Source organism: Lolium rigidum, chromosome 2 (assembly GCF_022539505.1).
Source record: "Lolium rigidum isolate FL_2022 chromosome 2, APGP_CSIRO_Lrig_0.1, whole genome shotgun sequence".
Classification (NCBI taxonomy): Eukaryota; Viridiplantae; Streptophyta; class Magnoliopsida; order Poales; family Poaceae; genus Lolium; species Lolium rigidum.
Window position 1 is genome coordinate 36,230,997 of NC_061509.1, and position 18,814 is coordinate 36,249,810.

The 18,814-nt window shown below is 44.7% G+C and overlaps 2 protein-coding genes across 2 annotated transcripts; both read right to left on the reverse strand.

Annotated features, from left to right (window-relative positions):
• Positions 1-3,752: 3,752 nt before the first annotated feature.
• Positions 3,753-13,001, reverse strand: LOC124689510. Its single transcript, XM_047223031.1, has 13 exons — positions 12,807-13,001; positions 12,505-12,604; positions 12,108-12,240; positions 11,675-11,738; positions 10,813-11,524; positions 10,300-10,629; positions 9,291-9,776; positions 9,136-9,208; positions 8,966-9,051; positions 8,688-8,807; positions 8,296-8,366; positions 7,224-7,957; positions 3,753-5,531 (listed from the first exon to the last, which is right to left on the reverse strand). Exons 1-13 carry the CDS (start codon positions 12,971-12,973, stop codon positions 3,808-3,810), a joined length of 4,800 nt encoding a protein of 1,599 aa, XP_047078987.1. The 5' UTR covers positions 12,974-13,001; the 3' UTR covers positions 3,753-3,807.
• A 1,978-nt stretch (positions 13,002-14,979) lies between these two features.
• Positions 14,980-18,303, reverse strand: LOC124686235 (protein KINESIN LIGHT CHAIN-RELATED 1-like). The gene is made up of 3 exons (XM_047220218.1): positions 17,539-18,303; positions 16,413-17,321; positions 14,980-15,562 (listed from the first exon to the last, which is right to left on the reverse strand). The coding sequence occupies exons 1-3, from the start codon at positions 18,210-18,212 to the stop codon at positions 15,319-15,321; spliced, it is 1,827 nt and encodes a 608-aa protein (XP_047076174.1). The 5' UTR covers positions 18,213-18,303; the 3' UTR covers positions 14,980-15,318.
• Between the last annotated feature and the right edge of the window lie 511 nt (positions 18,304-18,814).

The following is an 18,814-nucleotide window of genomic DNA, read 5'->3' on the forward strand; positions in this document are numbered from 1 at the left end:
ACTCATCTCCCAGCAAGTCATCACTATCATCACCAGTTGGAGCCACACTCTCAAGAGTGAACCCAAGGTGAAACAAGTTACCATGGTAAACAAACAATCTGCCACATGGTATCTTGGAAGGATCCCTACAGTTCACCTTTACTCTGACTTCCTGGCATTGTTTCTGAACACACTAAGCCAGACAGAAACAGCTTGTTGGTTTAGATTGTTCCATTCACACCACTTAGTTTGCAGGCCAGTGACTTTTATCCAAGATTCTTTGAGGACTTCTATAGGCTCAAGATCATCATTTCAAACTTATACCTTGACCCAGATCCCCTTCTTCTTGAGGCCAAATCTTGGATAGCCAATTACTTCCTCCACTTTGAGGTGAGGATGGAGTTTGACCAGATTGCCCCAGTTTCCTAATATGCCATGGTCAGTTGGTTTTGTAGATCTTGGCACATTCAGAATACAGTTCTTCTCTAGATAGCTCACCTCCTTCTATGATCACAATTCCACAGTTCTTGGTAGATCCAACTGGGTTGATCAGATCTTCAGGCATCTTAATGTGATAAAACCCTAAACCTGGTGCACCACTTCCAACATACATTGCCATCTGATGAGGCCTCTTCCTCACAGGATAGTCACATACCAGGTGATTAGTGGCCTTACAAATGAAGCACGTGGGAGTTTTCACACAACAGGCTTGGTGGTGTCCTGGCTCCCCACAACACATACAAATGGAACTAGTATAACTCATCTGAGCAGCAGTTGCAGAGACAGCAGAAGGAGATTGATTTTGCTGGGCTGCTACTAAAATTTTCTTCTCTTTAGCTGAATTTTTAGACTTACTGGCCACATCACCTCCCATGTTTTGTTGATGTTGCTGTTGTTCCGTTGCACTTGCTGTTGCTAGGGTTGTTATTGGAAACCAGGCAACTAAGAAGAAAGCCACTGGTTCGACTGCATACCAAAAGCAAGGTTTGAAGAAAATTGTGGGTAAGCTCCATTGAAAGCCCATGGTGGAGGCATAGGACCGGGAACAAAGCCAAACTGTTGTTGAGAAAAAACCAAAAGCACCTGGGTGACCAAATTCCATCTACATCTGAGGCAGCTGCTAGAATTGTGGTTGCATCAGACTGCTGCCACATCTCTTGATTGTTTCCATTCTGAGAGGGGATTTGGTGTTCACTCAATCCCTCCAAGCACCCTTCCCAAAAATACACTAATATGATGGAGAGTTTTTGATTCGGGCAAAAAATGTGGGGATGAGAGGGGATATCTTCGGATTATTTTGTTCAAAATTGAAGAATTAAACGAACCAGTGGGGATTTTCTGGGATACGAAATAATCCCCTCCCATCCTCATAAATACACTACAAGTAAACAAGGCCTTACCGGGTGGAAGAAACGGGTCAGGAACCGTACTCCTCGATGGATGTTGACACAACGTGCCACACCACACAACACAAAATGGTAGTGGTTTTGGTTCCTCACACTACTACTGAATGAGCGGAAGCCGAGGTTAGGCAAGTTTCTATATTTACTTCGGTTGGTAATAAAATATTTTGTCACACTTTTCGTCCAATATTTGTCTGCCTGCATTGGTGGACGAACTTGGTGCAAGAGCATTTCACCCTTAAATGTTATTTTTGGTTAACGATAACACTGGAGCTCACAGGTGTTGTTGGATGTTGGTTGGAGACCACCATCCCATTCGCAATACAACACAAGTGTTGTTTTTTACTTATGTTTCTCTTGATTTATGTTTGAGTCAATATGAAACACCGCATTATTAAGAGGGGGTGGTATCGATGAGTTTAATAGGGATGCTGCCATAGACAAACGGGCATTACGCCACCAAAACACATCCGTCACACAAAGTGGGAGGATCTAGTTCTTTAGACTAGTCACAATGGAAAGTATCATACATTAGTATCATGCACATGATACTAGTTTATGATACCACCCTCACAATGGATAGTATCATAAGATAGTATCATATTATCATTATATTTAATATTTTATAGAATCTCAATGCAAATATGTGTACAAGATGTGTTTGCCATTAAATTTTCTAGTTTTACGTGCTATGTTAAGAGGGGTCGTGGTAGACCAAACTTGACATGGGAGGAGTCCGTTAAGAGAGACTTGAAGGTTTGGAATATCGACAAAAATTTAGCCATGGACAGGGGTACGTGGAAGTTAGCTATCCACGTTCCGAAACCATGATCTGGCTTCGAGATCTTATGGGTTTCAACTCTAGCCTACCCCAACTTGTTTGGGACTGAAAGACTTGGTTGGTTAATTGTACGTGCTATGATACAGTATCATATTATGATACCACTCTCATCTCTCATCTCATTAAATGGTGTGCCACATCAGATTTTTGCCAACAGACATGCATAATACTACCTATAATACTCCCATTGTGGCTAGTCTTAGAGAAAAGAGGGTTTGAACGCCGTCAATGCAAACTGACGTACAAACCGACGACATAGACCTTACCGTCGGAACGGCCGGTGCGCGCCAACATGTACACCGATGGCCGCCGAACCAGACACAGTACCGAACCAGACACAGTACCGCACCGGTGGTTGCCCGGCGTCTGAACCGGTGGCCACTTGTCATACCAGCTCAAGTCCCCGAGTACACCCGGACACCCGGTGCACCAAGACAATCTCTCGGGGGCACCTGACTAGTGATCTGCCAAACCTATGTGCGATCTGTTGTCGCCGGCCGGTACGTCGGACAGACCGGCGACTAGTCTGGTTTGCCGACTAGCCACAAGTGTGCTGCGAAGAGCCTTTCCAAATGGCTACTTTTCTAACTTGGACTACATATATATAATCTTTATTTCTACTTGGGGAGTTCAAGTCAATCATTTATTTCTCTCTCGCTCCATTATTTAGTTGAAAGTAAGAGAAGACCCCGATCTATGGTTAAACTAACTCTTAGGACTATTCACCTATGCATACTCAAAAAAAGGTTAGTTCCTTGATCAATTGTCATTATTCATCCAACCCCCACTAAAGCCTTGTTTACTTCTCTCGCATTTCCACCTCCAGGGAGTTTTGGGATTAGAGAGGATTTAGTGTTCACCCAATGGTCTACCATCCTCTTAACTATTCTTTCCAAAATGCACTAGTGTGAGGTTGAGTTTTTAGTTTAGGCAAAAAATGAGGGAATTTGCGGGGATACCTCAGGATTATCCCCACCAAACCAGGAGAAGTAAACAGGCTACCAGGGTTTTCCGCGATCTGGAATAATCGATAATCCCCTCCAATCCTCTAAAATACACTAGAAGTAAATAAGGCCTAAAGAGGACGCTGGGTGAACTTTCAGTCTCCCCTTTTTGGCTGATCAACGACAACCCAATTATAAATTTCATAAAATATAGAAGTTGAAGTGTTGGTTTTGAATTCCACGCCATATAGTGAGGCTCCTCCTAAATATGTGCATTATTTGAAATTTGCGTTTAAGTGTAAATGCACAGAATTGAGGTTTGTGAAGAGCTCCTCTATGTCTTGGAAATGCACATGAATGTGATGCACCAGAAACGAAACATGCATAAGATATCTGATGACAACATGTTACGGTAGAAATATAGCAAAAGGCAGCATACACTTGAAAGTTTACAAACCACTTGAAGAATCAGATTCAAAGTTCGGGGTTTTTAACTTTCTAGTTCCTCCTACTTGCCCATGAAGCTTCTATATAACTTCACCCCCCTTTAGCATCGGAACATCTCAAAAACAAGTTAAGCTTCTACGCAACTTCTCACCCACCCTCAATACTTGGTGATGAAGGCACAGAACGTGAAACATCAGGAGCTGGTGGAGGAGACTTGCGAACTTGTGGCTTGATTGTTAGGAATGACAAGTTTGTTCAAAACACGACGAAACTGCCTGATAGATTTAGAATGTTCTTCAATTTTAGCAGCTTGATCAGCCTGATTCTTCAAAATCTTCTGTTGATTTGCAAGAATTTGTAGAAGAAGTTGAGAGTTGACTGAAGCTGCTTCGTTATTATCTGTGGTCAGTGGAGTAGTGTTTTCACGTTCTTCAGATGGGACATGTAGTGGAGGTGAAGCAACAGGACCTTCTGGTGCTACAAACTGATCCTTTGTCTCTGGAGTTGATTCCTCAGCTTTGTCATTTGCAGGCTTTGGATGAGCAGTTTCATTAGATTCTGGCACTTCAAATGATGGAATCACTGTTTCTTCAACAATTGCTAGCTCATTAACACGTGGAGATTCTGATTCTTCAGCAACAATGTTTTCGGTTGCATTAGGTGCTTCAGAGAGAAGTTCCTCTTTCTTCTTCTTGGCAGCTGATGCAAATGCGATTTCTGCTTCTTCAGTAATGACTTGAAGAGGAACTGGTAATATAAGTACAGTTTCAGAATCTGCATTGTTAGCCCTTGTTCTCTTGGTTAGACGTCTAAGCATAGCAATGGAGGCAGCAGAGGCATTTCGCTTTGTTGACGAGTTTGAGACATCAGTCTTCCCACGTGCAACTTTTGCTACTGCTTTCTTTTTGGCTATTGTTTCAGGAGCTCCCTTTACCTTGCGTATGGTTGCTCTTTTCTTTCTGAGTACTGATGGTTTTTTACTGCGCACCTCCATTTCTACAGGTCCATTTTTAACTTCACCTGGATCCTCAGCTGACATTTCTGCAGGTCCATCTCTGGCTTCAGACATGTTCTGAGCTGATTCCTCTTTGTGCTCCTCCATTTGTGCAGATCCATCCTTAACTTTAGACATGTCCTGAGATGATTTTTCTTGGGGTTCCGCCATTTCTGCAGGTTCAACTTCAACATCGACAGTGACTTGAGCTGCTTGTGTTTGCTGCTCTTCTGTTTCTGCAGGTTCACCTTCAACTTCAGAAATCTCCTGAGCTTTTTTTTCTTGGTGCTCCTCCATCTCTGTGGATCCATCTTCAACCTCTAACATGGCTTCAGCAGATTGGTCTTGGCACTCTTCAATTTCTCCAGGTTCACTGTTATCTCCAGACATGTCCTGATATAGTTGTTCTTGGTGCTCTTCCGTTTCTGCCAATTCGCTTGGATCAGATTTATCTTGAACTTCATCGCTTGGTTGCTCTTGGTGCCCCTCAATCTCTACCAGTTCATCTTTAGCTTCAGGCATGCCACCTTGGTGTTCCTCCATTTCTAGAGGTCCATCTTCAAGTTCACACATATCCTGAGCTGATTGTTCTTGGTGCTCCTCCAGTTCTGCCAGTTCATCTTTAGCTTCAGACATTTCCTGAGGTGATTGTTCTTTGTGCTCCTCCATTTCTGAAGATCCACCTTTAACTTTAGAAAAATCCTGATCTGACTTTCCTTGGGGCCCCTCCAGTTCTGCAAGTTCCACTTCATCATCAGACATGGCTTGAGCTGCTCGTTTTTGGTGCTCCTCTGTTTCTGCAGGTTCACCTTCAACTTCAGATATGTCCTGGGATGATCTTTCTTGGTTCTCCTCCATCTCTGCAGGTTCATCTTCAGCTTCGGACATGATTTGAGCTGATTGTTTTTTATCCTCTTCTATCTCTGCATGTTCACTTGGACCAGGTTGATCTTCAACTTCATCATCGCTGCTGCTACAATAAGATAATATCTTCATTATTTTCAACACCTCAGATGAAATCACATCCTACTAAAGAACTTCTCATACTTAACCATCAATGATTGGCTCACTGAACCACAATATGTGGATTTTGAAAATAAACTTCTCAATTATCTAGAAAAAAGTTGTGTCGCAACAGCACCGATCAGCACAGTAGCTGTTAGAAGGATTTCACAAGATACATTCTAACAGCACCATGCTGCACAGATTTTGTTCCGTGGGATAATGTAGATGCATAAAGAGTCCATTCAAATACCACCGGTGCACCATTACTTACATGTTCAGATTTCAGATAAACAGGACACACAAAGTTATCATGTAGCACACGTTGCAGCAGGCAAAAGATGTACAGATAACTCTGATAGTGTGATGCAGTTATCCAGGGTTGCTTTTATATTGCAAAAAAATTATACAGGCAAATAAACTGTTCTTACATGCCTATACATGGTGAAAACGTGCCAAGTTTGAAAGCTTAAGCTGCAAAAAGTTCACATAACTAAACTGAAATGATTACCCATGCACAATTTGCATAATCGTGATAACAAAATCTAAAACCAGAAGCAAGTTGGGCCGATGCAGAGAGTTTCTGCCACAAACAGAAGCAAGATTCTCATGTATAGCATGCCCGCCGTAGACAAAGCAGTACACAGGAACACTAATGCAGAAATACTGAACAGTTATCCAGAGTTAGTTTTTATGTGATAAAAAACTAAACACGCAAATAAAACAGCCCTACACGCCTATGTTCTGATGAAAAACAGTACCAAGAATTGAAGGCTTAAGCAGCAAATAGTTTGCGCAAATCAGAGATGATAATGTTACATAAGTATTTATAGAGATTTTAGCTACAAACTGATCCTTTGTCTCTGGAGTTGATTCCGCAGCTTCGTCATTTGCAGGCTTTGGATGGGCACTTTCATTAGATTCTGGCTCTTCAAATGATGGAATCACTGTTTCTTCAACAATTGCTAGCTCATTAGCACGTGGAGATTCTGATTCTTCAGCAACAATGTTTTCGGTTGCATTAGGTGCTTCAGAGACAAGTTCCTCTTTCTTCTTCTTCGCAGCTGATGCAAATGCGATTTCTGCTTCTTCAGTAATGACTTGAAGAGGAACTGGTAATATAAGTACAGTTTCAGAATCTGCATTGTTAGCCCTTGTTCTCTTGGTTAGACGTCTAAGCGTAGCAATGGAGGCAGCAAAGGCATTTCGCTTTGTTGAGGAATTTGAGACATCAGTCTTCCCTCGTGCAACTTTTGCTGCTGCTTCCATTTTGGCTATTGTTTCAGGAGCTGCCTTTACCTTGTGAATGGCTGCTCTTTTCTTTCTGAGTACTGATGGTTTTTTACTGCGCACCTCCATTTCTACAGGTCCATCTTTAACTTCACCCGGATCCTGAGCTGATTGTTCATGGTGCTCCATTTCTGCAGGTCCATCAGACATGTCCTGAGCTGATTGCTCTTTGTGCTCCTCCATTTGTGCAGATCCATCTTTAACTTTAGACATGTCCTGAGATGATTTTTCTTGGGGTTCCACCATTTCTGCAGGTTCAACTTCAACTTCGACAGTGACTTGAGCTGCTTGTGTTTGGTGCTCTTCTGTTTCTGCAGGTTCACCTTCAACTTCAGAAATCTCCTGAGCTTTTTTTTCTTGGTGCTCCTCCATCTCTGCGGATCCATCTTCAAACTCTAACATGGCTCCAGCAGATTGGTCTTGGCACTCTTCAATTTCTCCAGGTTCACCTTTATCTCCAAACATGTCCTGAGATACTTGTTCTTGGTGCTCTTCCGTTTCTGCCAATTCGCTTGGATCAGGTTTATCTTGAACTTCATCGCTTGGTTGCTCTTGGTGCCCCTCAATCTCTATTAGTTCATCTTTAGCTTCAGGCATGTCACCAGCTGGTTGTTCTTGGTGTTCCTCCATTTCTAGAGCTCCATCTTCAAGTTCACACATATCCTGAGCTGATTGTTCTCCGTGCTCCTCCAGTTCTGTGGGTCCATCTTTAGTTTCAGACATTTCCTGAGGTGATTGTTCTTTGTGCTCCTCCATTTCTGAAGATCCACCTTTAACTTTAGACAAATACTGAGCTGACTTTCCTTGGGGCCCCTCCAGTTCTGCAGGTTCCACTTCATCGTCAGACATGGCTTGAGCTGTTTGTTTTTGGTGCCCTTTTATTTCTGCAGGTTCACCTTCAACTTCAGATATGTCCTCAGATGATCTTTCTTGGTGCTCCTCCATCTCTGCAGGTTCATCCTCAGCTTCGGACATGGCTTGAGCTGCTTGTTTTAAATCCTCTTCCATCTCTGCATGTTCACTTGGACCAGGTTGATCTTCCACTTCATCATCGCTGCTGATACAATAAGATAATATATTCATTATTTTCAACACTTCAGATGAAATCACATCCTACTAAAGAACTTGACATACTTAACCATCAACGATTGGCTCACTGAACCACAATATGTCGATTTTGAAAATGAACTTCTCACTGAACCCCTCCCCCTCCCTCTCCCTCTCCCTCTCACTCTCACTCTTCCTCTTCCTCTTCCTCTTCCTTCCGCTTTGGCTTTTGCATTGTACTTTGCCCCGTCTTGGTGGCCATCTCTTCTAACACAAATGACAATCATGTATATGCGCGTTAGAGAAAAAAAAAAACCCGAGGCAATGCACTCAGTTGCTGTGACTAACCTTTCCTCGCCACCCTTTTTGGTGATATCCTCAATGGCTTGTTTGATTGCATGAAAAGCTATCTTCTTAATCTGGCAATTCAAGTTTACAAGTTGACAGGAAATTTTAGAATTAGAATAGTGAGGAAAAGAGAGCATGTAACAGTTATGGAGATACCAAGACTGATATAGCATGTATGCACAATAATGCTTATATATTTACTATAATCAAGATAAGGATTAGTAAACAAACAGAATTTCAGATTGCATGAAAAGCTAAATTTTTAATCTGGCATTTTAGATTTTACAGAATTTCAGAACAAGATAAGAGCATAGAAGAGCATATAGATAAACAATGTTTAGATACAATCAAGATTATGATTAGCATATAGATAAACAAACAGATCTGCAGACCTCTTGCTTATCTTCATTCACCCTATGCCCTTTTGGAAGCAGACGGAATTCTTCTGTCAGCCTGATGCACTCTTGTATATTTTCCGGAGAAACAAAGTCAAGTGCAACCTTTATACATGACTGCCCAAGAACAAAGAAACAGTTAACAAAAATTGAAATGCCAGAGATACTAGCAGTCATTTATATCCAAAAGTATGGCACTAAAAGAAGAGCAAATCAGCAACTCTATCGATGTTTCATCCAACTGAAGGAGCACCAGGAGAGCAGTCATATTATACCTTCAAATTTCTGACTTGGTGGGGACATCCTGCAGGGATAAAGACTGCATCACCAAGGTTCTGTTCAAATGTCCAAGGCTCGACTCCTGCATATTCAGTGGACAAAAAAACAGGAAGTAAATCACGAGGGAAAAATTATCTTCTAAAATACATTATTATTCTTAACTGACCATATTCTTCTTTAAGCTTTCTCTTGTACTCATCTGTTAGGTAAAAGCAGTGATCATGTATAGGATGAATAACCTGCCAACATCAACAGTTACGTAACATGTTAGTAAGATGCCATGTCGCATTCTAGGGTCAAATAGTTAACAGAGCTAATCACCTGCTTCACTGGTTCATAATTGTAATGCCTAAACTCCTCTGAGTGCTTCAGAAGATACTCTTGTAGTTTGCTGACATCTTCCCGTCGGAATATGTCCCACAATGCACCACCCTCTGGCTGGTTACCCTCTACAAATGGGGCACCATCGTCTTTTGGCTCAAGTGATATGGAAGTTCCGTGCACCTTATATTCTGTGGCCGTTTTCTTTTTTTTCTTTGATGCGTTAGAATGACAGCCGCGCCATCTGTGTTTTTTACCACCAGTAGATTCAGAGGTTCCTTCTGTATTATCTGGAGATTCACTTTTATCTTCACTGCTGGAACCATCATCCACATTATCCTTCTCATAAACACAATCAGGATCTGTTTGTGAAGCTTGAAGATTTCTTTTGTCTTCCTTTATGGTCAAACTCTTTTTCTTCTTCTCAATCGCTGTAATCCTTTGTGCTTTGAGCTTTATTATGTCAGTATGTGTGAGAATACTGACCTGTTCACACAGTAGGAAACGAGATATCATTCGCAAATCTGAGCAACGAAATCAGAACATTGCCCAACGGAGACGCCAAACATAGGAACAGCTCAATGTTGCAGCTGGATGAAGTATGCGGCAAACAGATCGTTACACTCTAGATTAATGTTTTGACGGTTTCTAAGTAAGTGATTACTCCAATCAATGGTTAACAACCGAGAGTCCAACAGTGTGATACTATGGCTAGCATCGAAGTAAAACAAAAGCGTGCAGATTTGACTGAAAACAACAAGACTAAACTCGAACCTATAAGCAGTACAGCAACAATATCCCCTATCATGTCGTGGTGGGCGCACAAGGTTGCAAACCCACACACTGAGGTTTGAGCCTCACTTCTACCTTCATCACCTCTTTTTGGAAAGAACATGCAAATGATACAATATATGTTATTCTGATTCAAAATGAACTGGAGTAGATATATTAATCCATAAAATGTATGTATATGAAGGACATGAAGCATAAGAAATATCAATTGATTTACCGCATCAGACATGTCACAATGAAGCTTGGTGACGGAATCACCAATTCCCAATTCCTGGGTAACACCATACGCGATGCAAGTTTTTGGACCAAGGTCTGGCTTTGTGAGTTCTCTTGGAAGCTTCACAGCCAGATTAAGAGGACCAGATTTATAATCAGTATATTCACGAAATGGCAAAGCAGACATGAATTCAGCAGCATGTCGTGGCAATCGCTCCTCAAATGAACTGTGTTGTGGCCAATTTTCAAGCTTTAGTAACATGGGCAAACCCTCTGGACCAACAGCTCCACGGGAATACCCATTAAAAAAGAAGTGCATGTTTATTTTAACCTGCATTTCGGTTCAACAAAAGCAATTAGTGTGTTAAGAATATTTCAATGAAATAAAAATGATATAAAGGCTATATGCAAAATTATATAAATGCTATATGCATTTGAAATAAAATACACAATAGGGAACCATTGAACTCCCATGCTATTCATAAACAATAACCATCAAGATGATGCCAGTTACCTCAGACCACGTGAGGCACTCAAGAAGGTTAACAGTGAGGCGCTCATCTGTAGTCTTGAGGTGCTCATCTGTAGTCTTGTCTTTCTTTTCTCGTAAAGCCCGCCACATAACCATTGGTTCCCAACTTAATCCAGAAGTTAACTTAAGCACGTCATGAACAATAACAGGCTGACCCTTCAACCAGTGCTCATGGAAATGATCTAAAGATTCATTTTGAACATCTCTAGCATTCGGGCAATATATGTAGTTGTCTCTCGAGTTCTCTCTACAAGCCAGTTTCTGTGACGTTCCATTGCTCATCTCACCAGAGTCAGTAAAGCAGGAACATTTTGAGCCTCCAACTTCCAGCATTCCTTCATTTTTGACAACTACATTGGCCTTTTCCAGTAAGTCAGAAACAGCATTCTCCTCCAGCAATGACTTAAGTTCAAGAACATCATCTCCGCAACCACCAAATGCATTTGGCGGGCAAGGTATGCTTCCGTTGCTATTTACCTTCCATTGTCCCAAATCAGGAGCCCTATCCTCAATAGGAACTGCACTATCCATCAATAAGTCATTCTGTCCATCAGAAGGCTTTTGACTTGCAATGTTATCATGATTACTTCCCTGTTGCAAATTGTCCTTGCCTTCTACCCCAGGTTGCGGAAGGACCATGCCACTTGCAGAAGCAGCACCAGGACTAAGTCCATCACGGAGCTCCCGGGAGCAGCTGAGGCAGAGAACATAGGAACATTTATTGCAGCTTCTCTGTAAGTCGACTATAGATGTTCTGCAGTTGTTACTGTCCCAAAAAAACTAAGAATTAGACACTCGAAAGCAATAAATAATTTACACACTACCAAACTGAAGCAAGACTAACCAGTATACGCGCTTATTTTCTTTATAGTTTGCTAGAGGAATCTTCACCTCGCATGCATCAATGCCTGTTATGAAAGCAACACTAAGAACAGCAGAGCCAATGGAGTAGTGACTGAATTTATTCCTAAATAGATGACAAGGCCATTCTGGAATCCATGCAGTCAAAATTCATATTTTGGAGTTTCTAAAAAAATCATATTTTGGATAACTGATAAACACAGAAATGTTTTGATTTTGCCTCATGTATATGGTACTGGTTTGAGTATCAAGGTCACATCGACAGAAAAAGAGTACTGATCAATGGGTTGTACTGGAGAAAGACAATGCCTGAAATGACGAAGTAATGTGCAGGGCAGCCACGGATAATTAACAATCATGTTCTTAAGCTGGAAATTAAAAAAGTGGCATTTCAACAGGCCTGACAGTAATACTACCTTTCGTTGCTGCCTCAACATATTTCTCTTTCACCTGCTCATGGTGCAAGTCTTTCAGCCATGGGAGCAAATAGTGTGCAATCCGATGTGAATATTTAATTGTATCTTTGTCAGATACTCTCCACTTGTCAACCTGTGGAACAAATAAGTGGAACAAACAAGATATTTAGTTTTGTATCCATATTCTCAGTGACTAAAAATTTCGTCCTACCAGCCTTCTCACTCTAAAATAGGGAGCTTTTTTGTATACACCACACTACAGTGGAAACACAAATCCAAAGCATCAATGAGTGTTATTTGCCACTTCATGTTGCTTCAGGGATTATGCAAGTCATGAAGGCATGGGAGTATCAAACAAAATACAGCCAAGATATGAAGCCCGAAACGCAAGGCATACCTTATGTATTATATTTTTCCGCAGACAAGTCTTGCAGTTGCAGTTATTGCGACAAGATGGACAACTATTCACAAAGTCGTCTTCTGTTAAATGGGGATACCTGTTTAGATCATGCCACCATGCCATTATATTAACCAACACATCTTTTTATTGTAAATTAACATTATGGGCTGCATGGCAACTGAACGATAAGTACTGTAAAAAGAGACTGAACAAATATAAGTGATATAACTCTACCAAAACAGGCAGGCCATTACAACAAAACCAGGTGACTAATATGAATGCTTTTAAAGGACACCAACCAGCGAGTCATGCACGCCGTGCAGTATCTCCTCAGACAGTCCCTATCTTTGCAGCCTAGACACTGCACAACTCTTCCGTAGTCATGCCTCTGGCATTGATGACACATTTGTGAAGTTGATTCTTTCTTTTTTCTATCCTGCAAATTCGAGCCATGAACACATATCATGTATGTACATAATGGGAATGGTAGATGATACAAAATGAGCAGGCAGTCAGAAATGTATGTGCTTATATATTTCACATATAATTTCTTTCGTAGCTTGAATCATTGCTCAGACACTTTACATACTGCCCATCGTGATTCTTATTTAGATACATAGGAAGCGGATAAAAATTGGAATATGCATGTGTCCAATGTAGGAAGAATGCATAGACAATTTAACATTTTCTTAGGGATATAGCACAAACCACATAAGCAGACAGTCCTAGCAAGTCATCCATCACTCATGAATCCATATAACTGAAGAGATTGGAGTATCACCAAGAAAAGTAAAAGCTTCCACCTTTTCCACCTTATTAGGTGTATCAGCTACCACCGGAGCAGTCCGCCTCTGCCTAAGTCTTGTGGCCCAAGGTTCAAGAGAAGAGGGGTCATCAACAGGATCCCTCCTACGTTGTCTTGTGTGTCTTGGTTTTTGAGTTCTCTCTTCTGCGCCATTCTCCTGGAATCAAGAAATCCAGCACGCGAGTGAAGAAAATGATAAGGATTATTATTTTCTACTAGTACAAGAATTCATGGATCAGCATGGACTAGAGACTTCCTTCATTCCCATGATGGTAGCGAAGTGAGAGGCAACTTGCGGCTGTAGGGACTAGGGCGCAGATTTAATTAATTAGTTCCTTGGTTACCTCGGTGGCAGCTGCAGTCGTGGGGTGCCTCCCCCGTCCGCATCCACGTCCACACCGCATGCCTCCCCACTGCAACACAAGTTAAGTTTGTTAAAGAATTTTCTTTTATAAACAAATCCACAAAGTGTAATGCAAGATGAGTTAATGACCTCGGCATGAGCCTGTGGCATCTCTTGCTTTCCCATTTTCACATCGTTCTCCTGCAACCCACAGCCAACCACCATTAAGCATTTCAGAAATCTCAGCGCAAGCTCTTTCAGAAAAAGCATGCATTTTTTTGGGAAGTCTCGTCCATTGGACCGTTCCAATAGCATGCTACCGAGAATAGATTAAGAAACATAGACCAGTAAACCCTAGAGGGCAAACCCCACAACGGGAAGGGCACAATCGAAACACCCCAAAGCTCCCCCCGCCCCAAAATAGCGAAATGGGCAGCACACGAGTCGACCCGGAGCCCCCAAACTCGGCCGGAGCACCGGAGGCAGAAGATCCGTTCGTCCCCGTGGCGGTAGCGGAGCGGCTCGCGGCTCCGTAGTGTGGGGGGAGCTGGAAGTAGACGCGAAACCTAATGAGTACGGCCCTCAGTTACCTCTATGGCTGCGGCGGCGGCTGCCAGGTGCTTGCGCCCCCTCCACCGCCCCCGCATGGGCGGCATCCTCGCGGCGCCGGCGGACTGGAGCTTCCGGAATCGGAGGAATCGCCGGCGGAGGCGAGAGGAGAGGAAGAGCTTGGGTCGCTTTGAGGCCTAAAACCTTTTCAACATGGGGCGCATCTGGAGGGGCCCATTAACATGAACATTTTTTTCTATATAAAATCTCCAAATTTATACATCAAAATATATTTTTATAAATTTATATAAAATGTATATATAATTCAAAATGATTGTTCATGGGTTCAAAAACTGTTCATATAATTTAAAAAAATGTAGTACACACAGTTCTAGATACCTGTTTGTGAGTTTGAAACAATTTTCATATAAGAGAAGAATTCAAACAGATCAAAACAAGTGTTGACAAGGTTATGAGTGATAGGTACGCGTGTACTCTCCAAGTAGCAAAGCAAATTTGTTTTCGATAGTGGAAACAATTATAGGTACTCCATAGAAGAAATGGAACAGTAGGACATGAATGCTAAGAGATCATGGCACCCATCAGATACATCATGGAACGAGAAGACCTTGCAGACGTGCAGAGGGTAAGCAAGAGATGCAGAGAGACCATCACAGGTTTTGAACTCCAGAAACCATCCCAGGGGTACCGTGTGATAGATAAGTATGTACTCCAAGTAGCAAAGCAATGCAAAACACACGGGTAGATTATCCCATTCTCATCAACCAGTCACCAGCACAACCAAACAACACTGTATATTACTTATCCAGATACAACAAGAGAAGATACAGTTAAACTAACTGTGAAAACAAACACAAACAAAAGAACTTCCAGGGAAAATACTTCCGGTGACAAATAATGCACTGCTGCAACACATACCAAACAAACGGCGAACAAACACAAATCATCTCGGTCTTCCTACTCTACCAACAACACATTTTCTTTACTTACACGTGGGCTCTCCTTCTTTTTCCCCCTTTCTCTCCTTATGTTACAGAGGCCATCAACACCAGCACCAGCACCAGGTGAGGCACTTGACCAATGGCGTTTCTCCTCAGCTCCTGAACCCGAAGTTGGACCACCGCCGCCCCCCGGAGGAGTCCTTCTTGGCCCCGCGCTGCGTGCTGTTTCCGAAGAGGTTGTCCAGCGACTTCTGCTTCCGGTTCCGGGACCGCCCCGCCTCCTTCAACAGCTCGGCCAACCGCCGCTTCTCGTCCTCCACGTCCGGGTTCGCCGTGCCAAGCTTTTCCTCACGCACCTTCAGCACATGCTCCAGGATCTCGATCGCGTCCTCCACCCTGATAAGATCATGACAAAGGCAATCATGTGTCAGCTAACAATCAAGTGATTGAAGTTGGCCAGGTGGTTGATCTTGTTTTGCTCTGCCTGATTTTTTTCTGGCACCGGTTGGTAAACGGTAGGCATCTAGCTGTTGGTTGGATAGCTGTTTGTTTATGATCAGTTGTTCGTTTTTTGGCCATCTACTCATCTTTAGAGGAGGAAAACGGTGGCTATTATGTTGTAGTCCCCAATGGCATGTTACTTCGCATGGAAAAAAATCAAGCGACAGAAACATACGATCTAATATGAATAACAAAGCAAAAAAGTTGCAGATGATATATTTTTATGATTAGACTCAGCAGGAACAGGCATGTTAGTATCCCGAGAAGAACAAATTATCTCAGGGTACTTATCATAAATTAGGATCATTTGGTATACACAACTTGTTGGCATGCAGCAACATGTGGGCAACTAGATGATGGACCACCAAAACAGAAGATGCCTTCACATGGCAGGAATGATCAACCGACAATTTCATCAAGCAATCTCTTGGTTGTTTGCTATTAAAACTAAGTAACCAACCCCAGCAAACAGCCTGTTGAACATTTAACAAAGCATCATAACTAAGAAGTGGAACCCCACGTGTACATCCCTTCAGACAGCACAGTAGAATCATGAGCAGCATACTATTTACTTGTACAGAAACAAGGAGAGACAGATGCCCCAACAAACAGAGTATATGGTAATAACCATCTAGATATATCCTAAATGCATTATGCACACCGTCAATGTTTGAGATTCACCACATAACTGTTCTGCAGGGATATATGATCACAAAAGAAATTAGTGTGTGTTTTTAACACATACCTTCCCATAGCATCATAGATGGCAGCAAGGTTGCTGTAGACGCCAAGAGTGTCTGGATGAGAGGCGCCACACTCCTGCTCTAGAACTGCCCTGGCTTCCTCAAAGAGCTGCGCGGCCTCATCGATCTTGAACAGCTGCACGCAAGCTAGCCCCATCTGGTTGAGCAGGACACCGAAAAACGCAGACTTCCTCTCCCCGCTGGCCCTCAACTTGGAGACGGCGCTCTCGAACGAGTTCCTCGAATCGGCATACCTCCCTATCATGTAGTACAACACGCCCATCTGCGCTTCTATCCCGGCGACGGTGCTCCACTGCCCCGGCGAGTCCTCGAGCAGCTTCAGCGCCCTCTGAAGCAGCTTCAGGGCCTCGTCAAGCTCCCCGAGCGCCTCGTAGATGGCCGCGATCTCCATCAGGCCTCCACCGACCTCGTCAGGGGCAGCGCCCGGCGCGGGCTTGGCGTAGACACGGAGGGCGTTCTCGCAGTAGGACTTGGACTCACGGAGCTTGCCCGTGCGGTGGTAAAGGTCCGCGAGGCGCACGAAGACGGACGCCACCGAAGGGTGGTCGTCGCCGCGGGCGGACTTGAGCACCGTCAGCGCCTTCTGGTAGGAGAAGACGGACTCGTCGAAGCGCGCGAGGGCCAGGTAGGTGTTGCCGATCGCGACGTCGATGGTTGCGACCTCGACGTCGCGCCCGTTGGCCACCATGGTCATGGAGGCCAGCACGAGGTGCTCGAGCGCGCCGTCGTAGTCGCCCTTGGCGTCGAGGATGAGCGCCATCAGGCGGCGGTCGGAGGCCTCCTCTAGAGAGGCGGGCGCGCTGTGCTCCCGGTGGATCTCCAGCGCTTTCCGGCACAGCTTCTCCGCCTCGTCGAACTGCAGCGCTTGCACGTGTGCTTCCGCCAAGTACCTGCTCGTTGCACAAAGGCAGCACATTTGATCAGTTCTTCTTCTCCGTAGATTTTTGCTTCGGTGATCTTAGTGTCATTTGTTTCTGCCGAGATCCGCAGCATCGTGAAAAGATAAAAGCAGCGAAAGAAAAGGAAAAAAAAATCTGCTTTTGACGGTGAGGTTGGAAGGAATGTCGGTGAGTGAGATCTGGATCGAGAAACGGCGAAGGTAGGTACCTGCAGGTCTCTGCGACGCGGGGGTCGCGGTCGCCGAGAGCGGCCATCTGGATCTGGAAGCCCTTGCCGTAGCAGGCGATGGACTCGTCCATGCGGCCGAGCATGGCGTGCGTGTCGCCGAGCTGCATCCAGCCGGAGAAGGCGGCGAGCGCCCACTCCTCGCCCTTGCGCACCTCCTCCTCCTCCTCAGCCTGCGGCACGGCCTCCGCCTCCCCCTCCGCGGCGGGCGCGGGGGCCGGCGGGGTGACGACGGCGACGGCGCGCTGGAGGACGGGGACGGCGTCGGCGTGGCGGCCGAGGCCGCAGTGGATGGCGGCGGCGACGTGGAGGCTCATGGCGAGCTCGAGCTCGGCGCCGTCGCCGCGGCGCTCGAGCGCGCGCGCCGCCCGCTCCGCGAACTCGAGCGCGCGCGCGGCGCCGCCGCCCTCGCCGGACACCATGGCGTCCCGCGCCTGCTTGAGCAGGAACGGGCCGAGATCCGGGTTGTCCAGCGCCGCCTCGTCCGTGGTGTCCGGGCCGAGGGACTTGCGGGAGGGCTTGCCGACGGCGCGGGACGCGGAGGAGGGGGAGGGGGACGGCGGCGCGCGGCGCGGGAGCGGGGAGGAGAGCCGGCGCGGGGCCGGCGCCGCGGCGGGCGGCGGCGAGGCGGCGTCGGCGGCCGCGAGCCCCGGCATGGCGAGAGGTGGTAGGTGGGTGGAGGTGGCGGGGAGTAGAGAGCTAGAGGCGAGCTACCATTTGCGGGTGGGATCTTGCTTCGGAAGGGAAGACTTGAAGAGGCCGCGTCGTGCTCGTGCTTGGTGAACGTGACGATGGCAGCGGGATGCTTGCCTGGCGTGATGATGGCGGCTCCTCGCCGTTGGATCCTTTCTTAAGCAACGGTAGATGGTTCTGATGATCGTCAGGTGCTCATGCGAGCTAGCTCAAGGTTGCCACTTGCCACGTTGTGTGTGTGTGTGTTTTATAGCCTGCTAATTTCATCCAAAATTATATATTCGAAAACTATTCTAGCCGATATTGTTCGTCACATGATATACATAAAAAGCTTGATGTGTCCATGAGAGTGAACATAACATTCTTTCGGCGCCTCGATCACACGCTTCTATGGTATTTTTCACTCCAACGAATTAAAGGATGTGAGGGGATTTGGTGTTCACCTGATCCACTCTCGTCCTTTCAAATACTATTCCTAAAGAATGATAGTATCACGGAGAGTTTTTAATCTAGCAAAAAAAATGAGGATTTGCAGTGATGTTTTAGAATTATCTCATCTAAACTC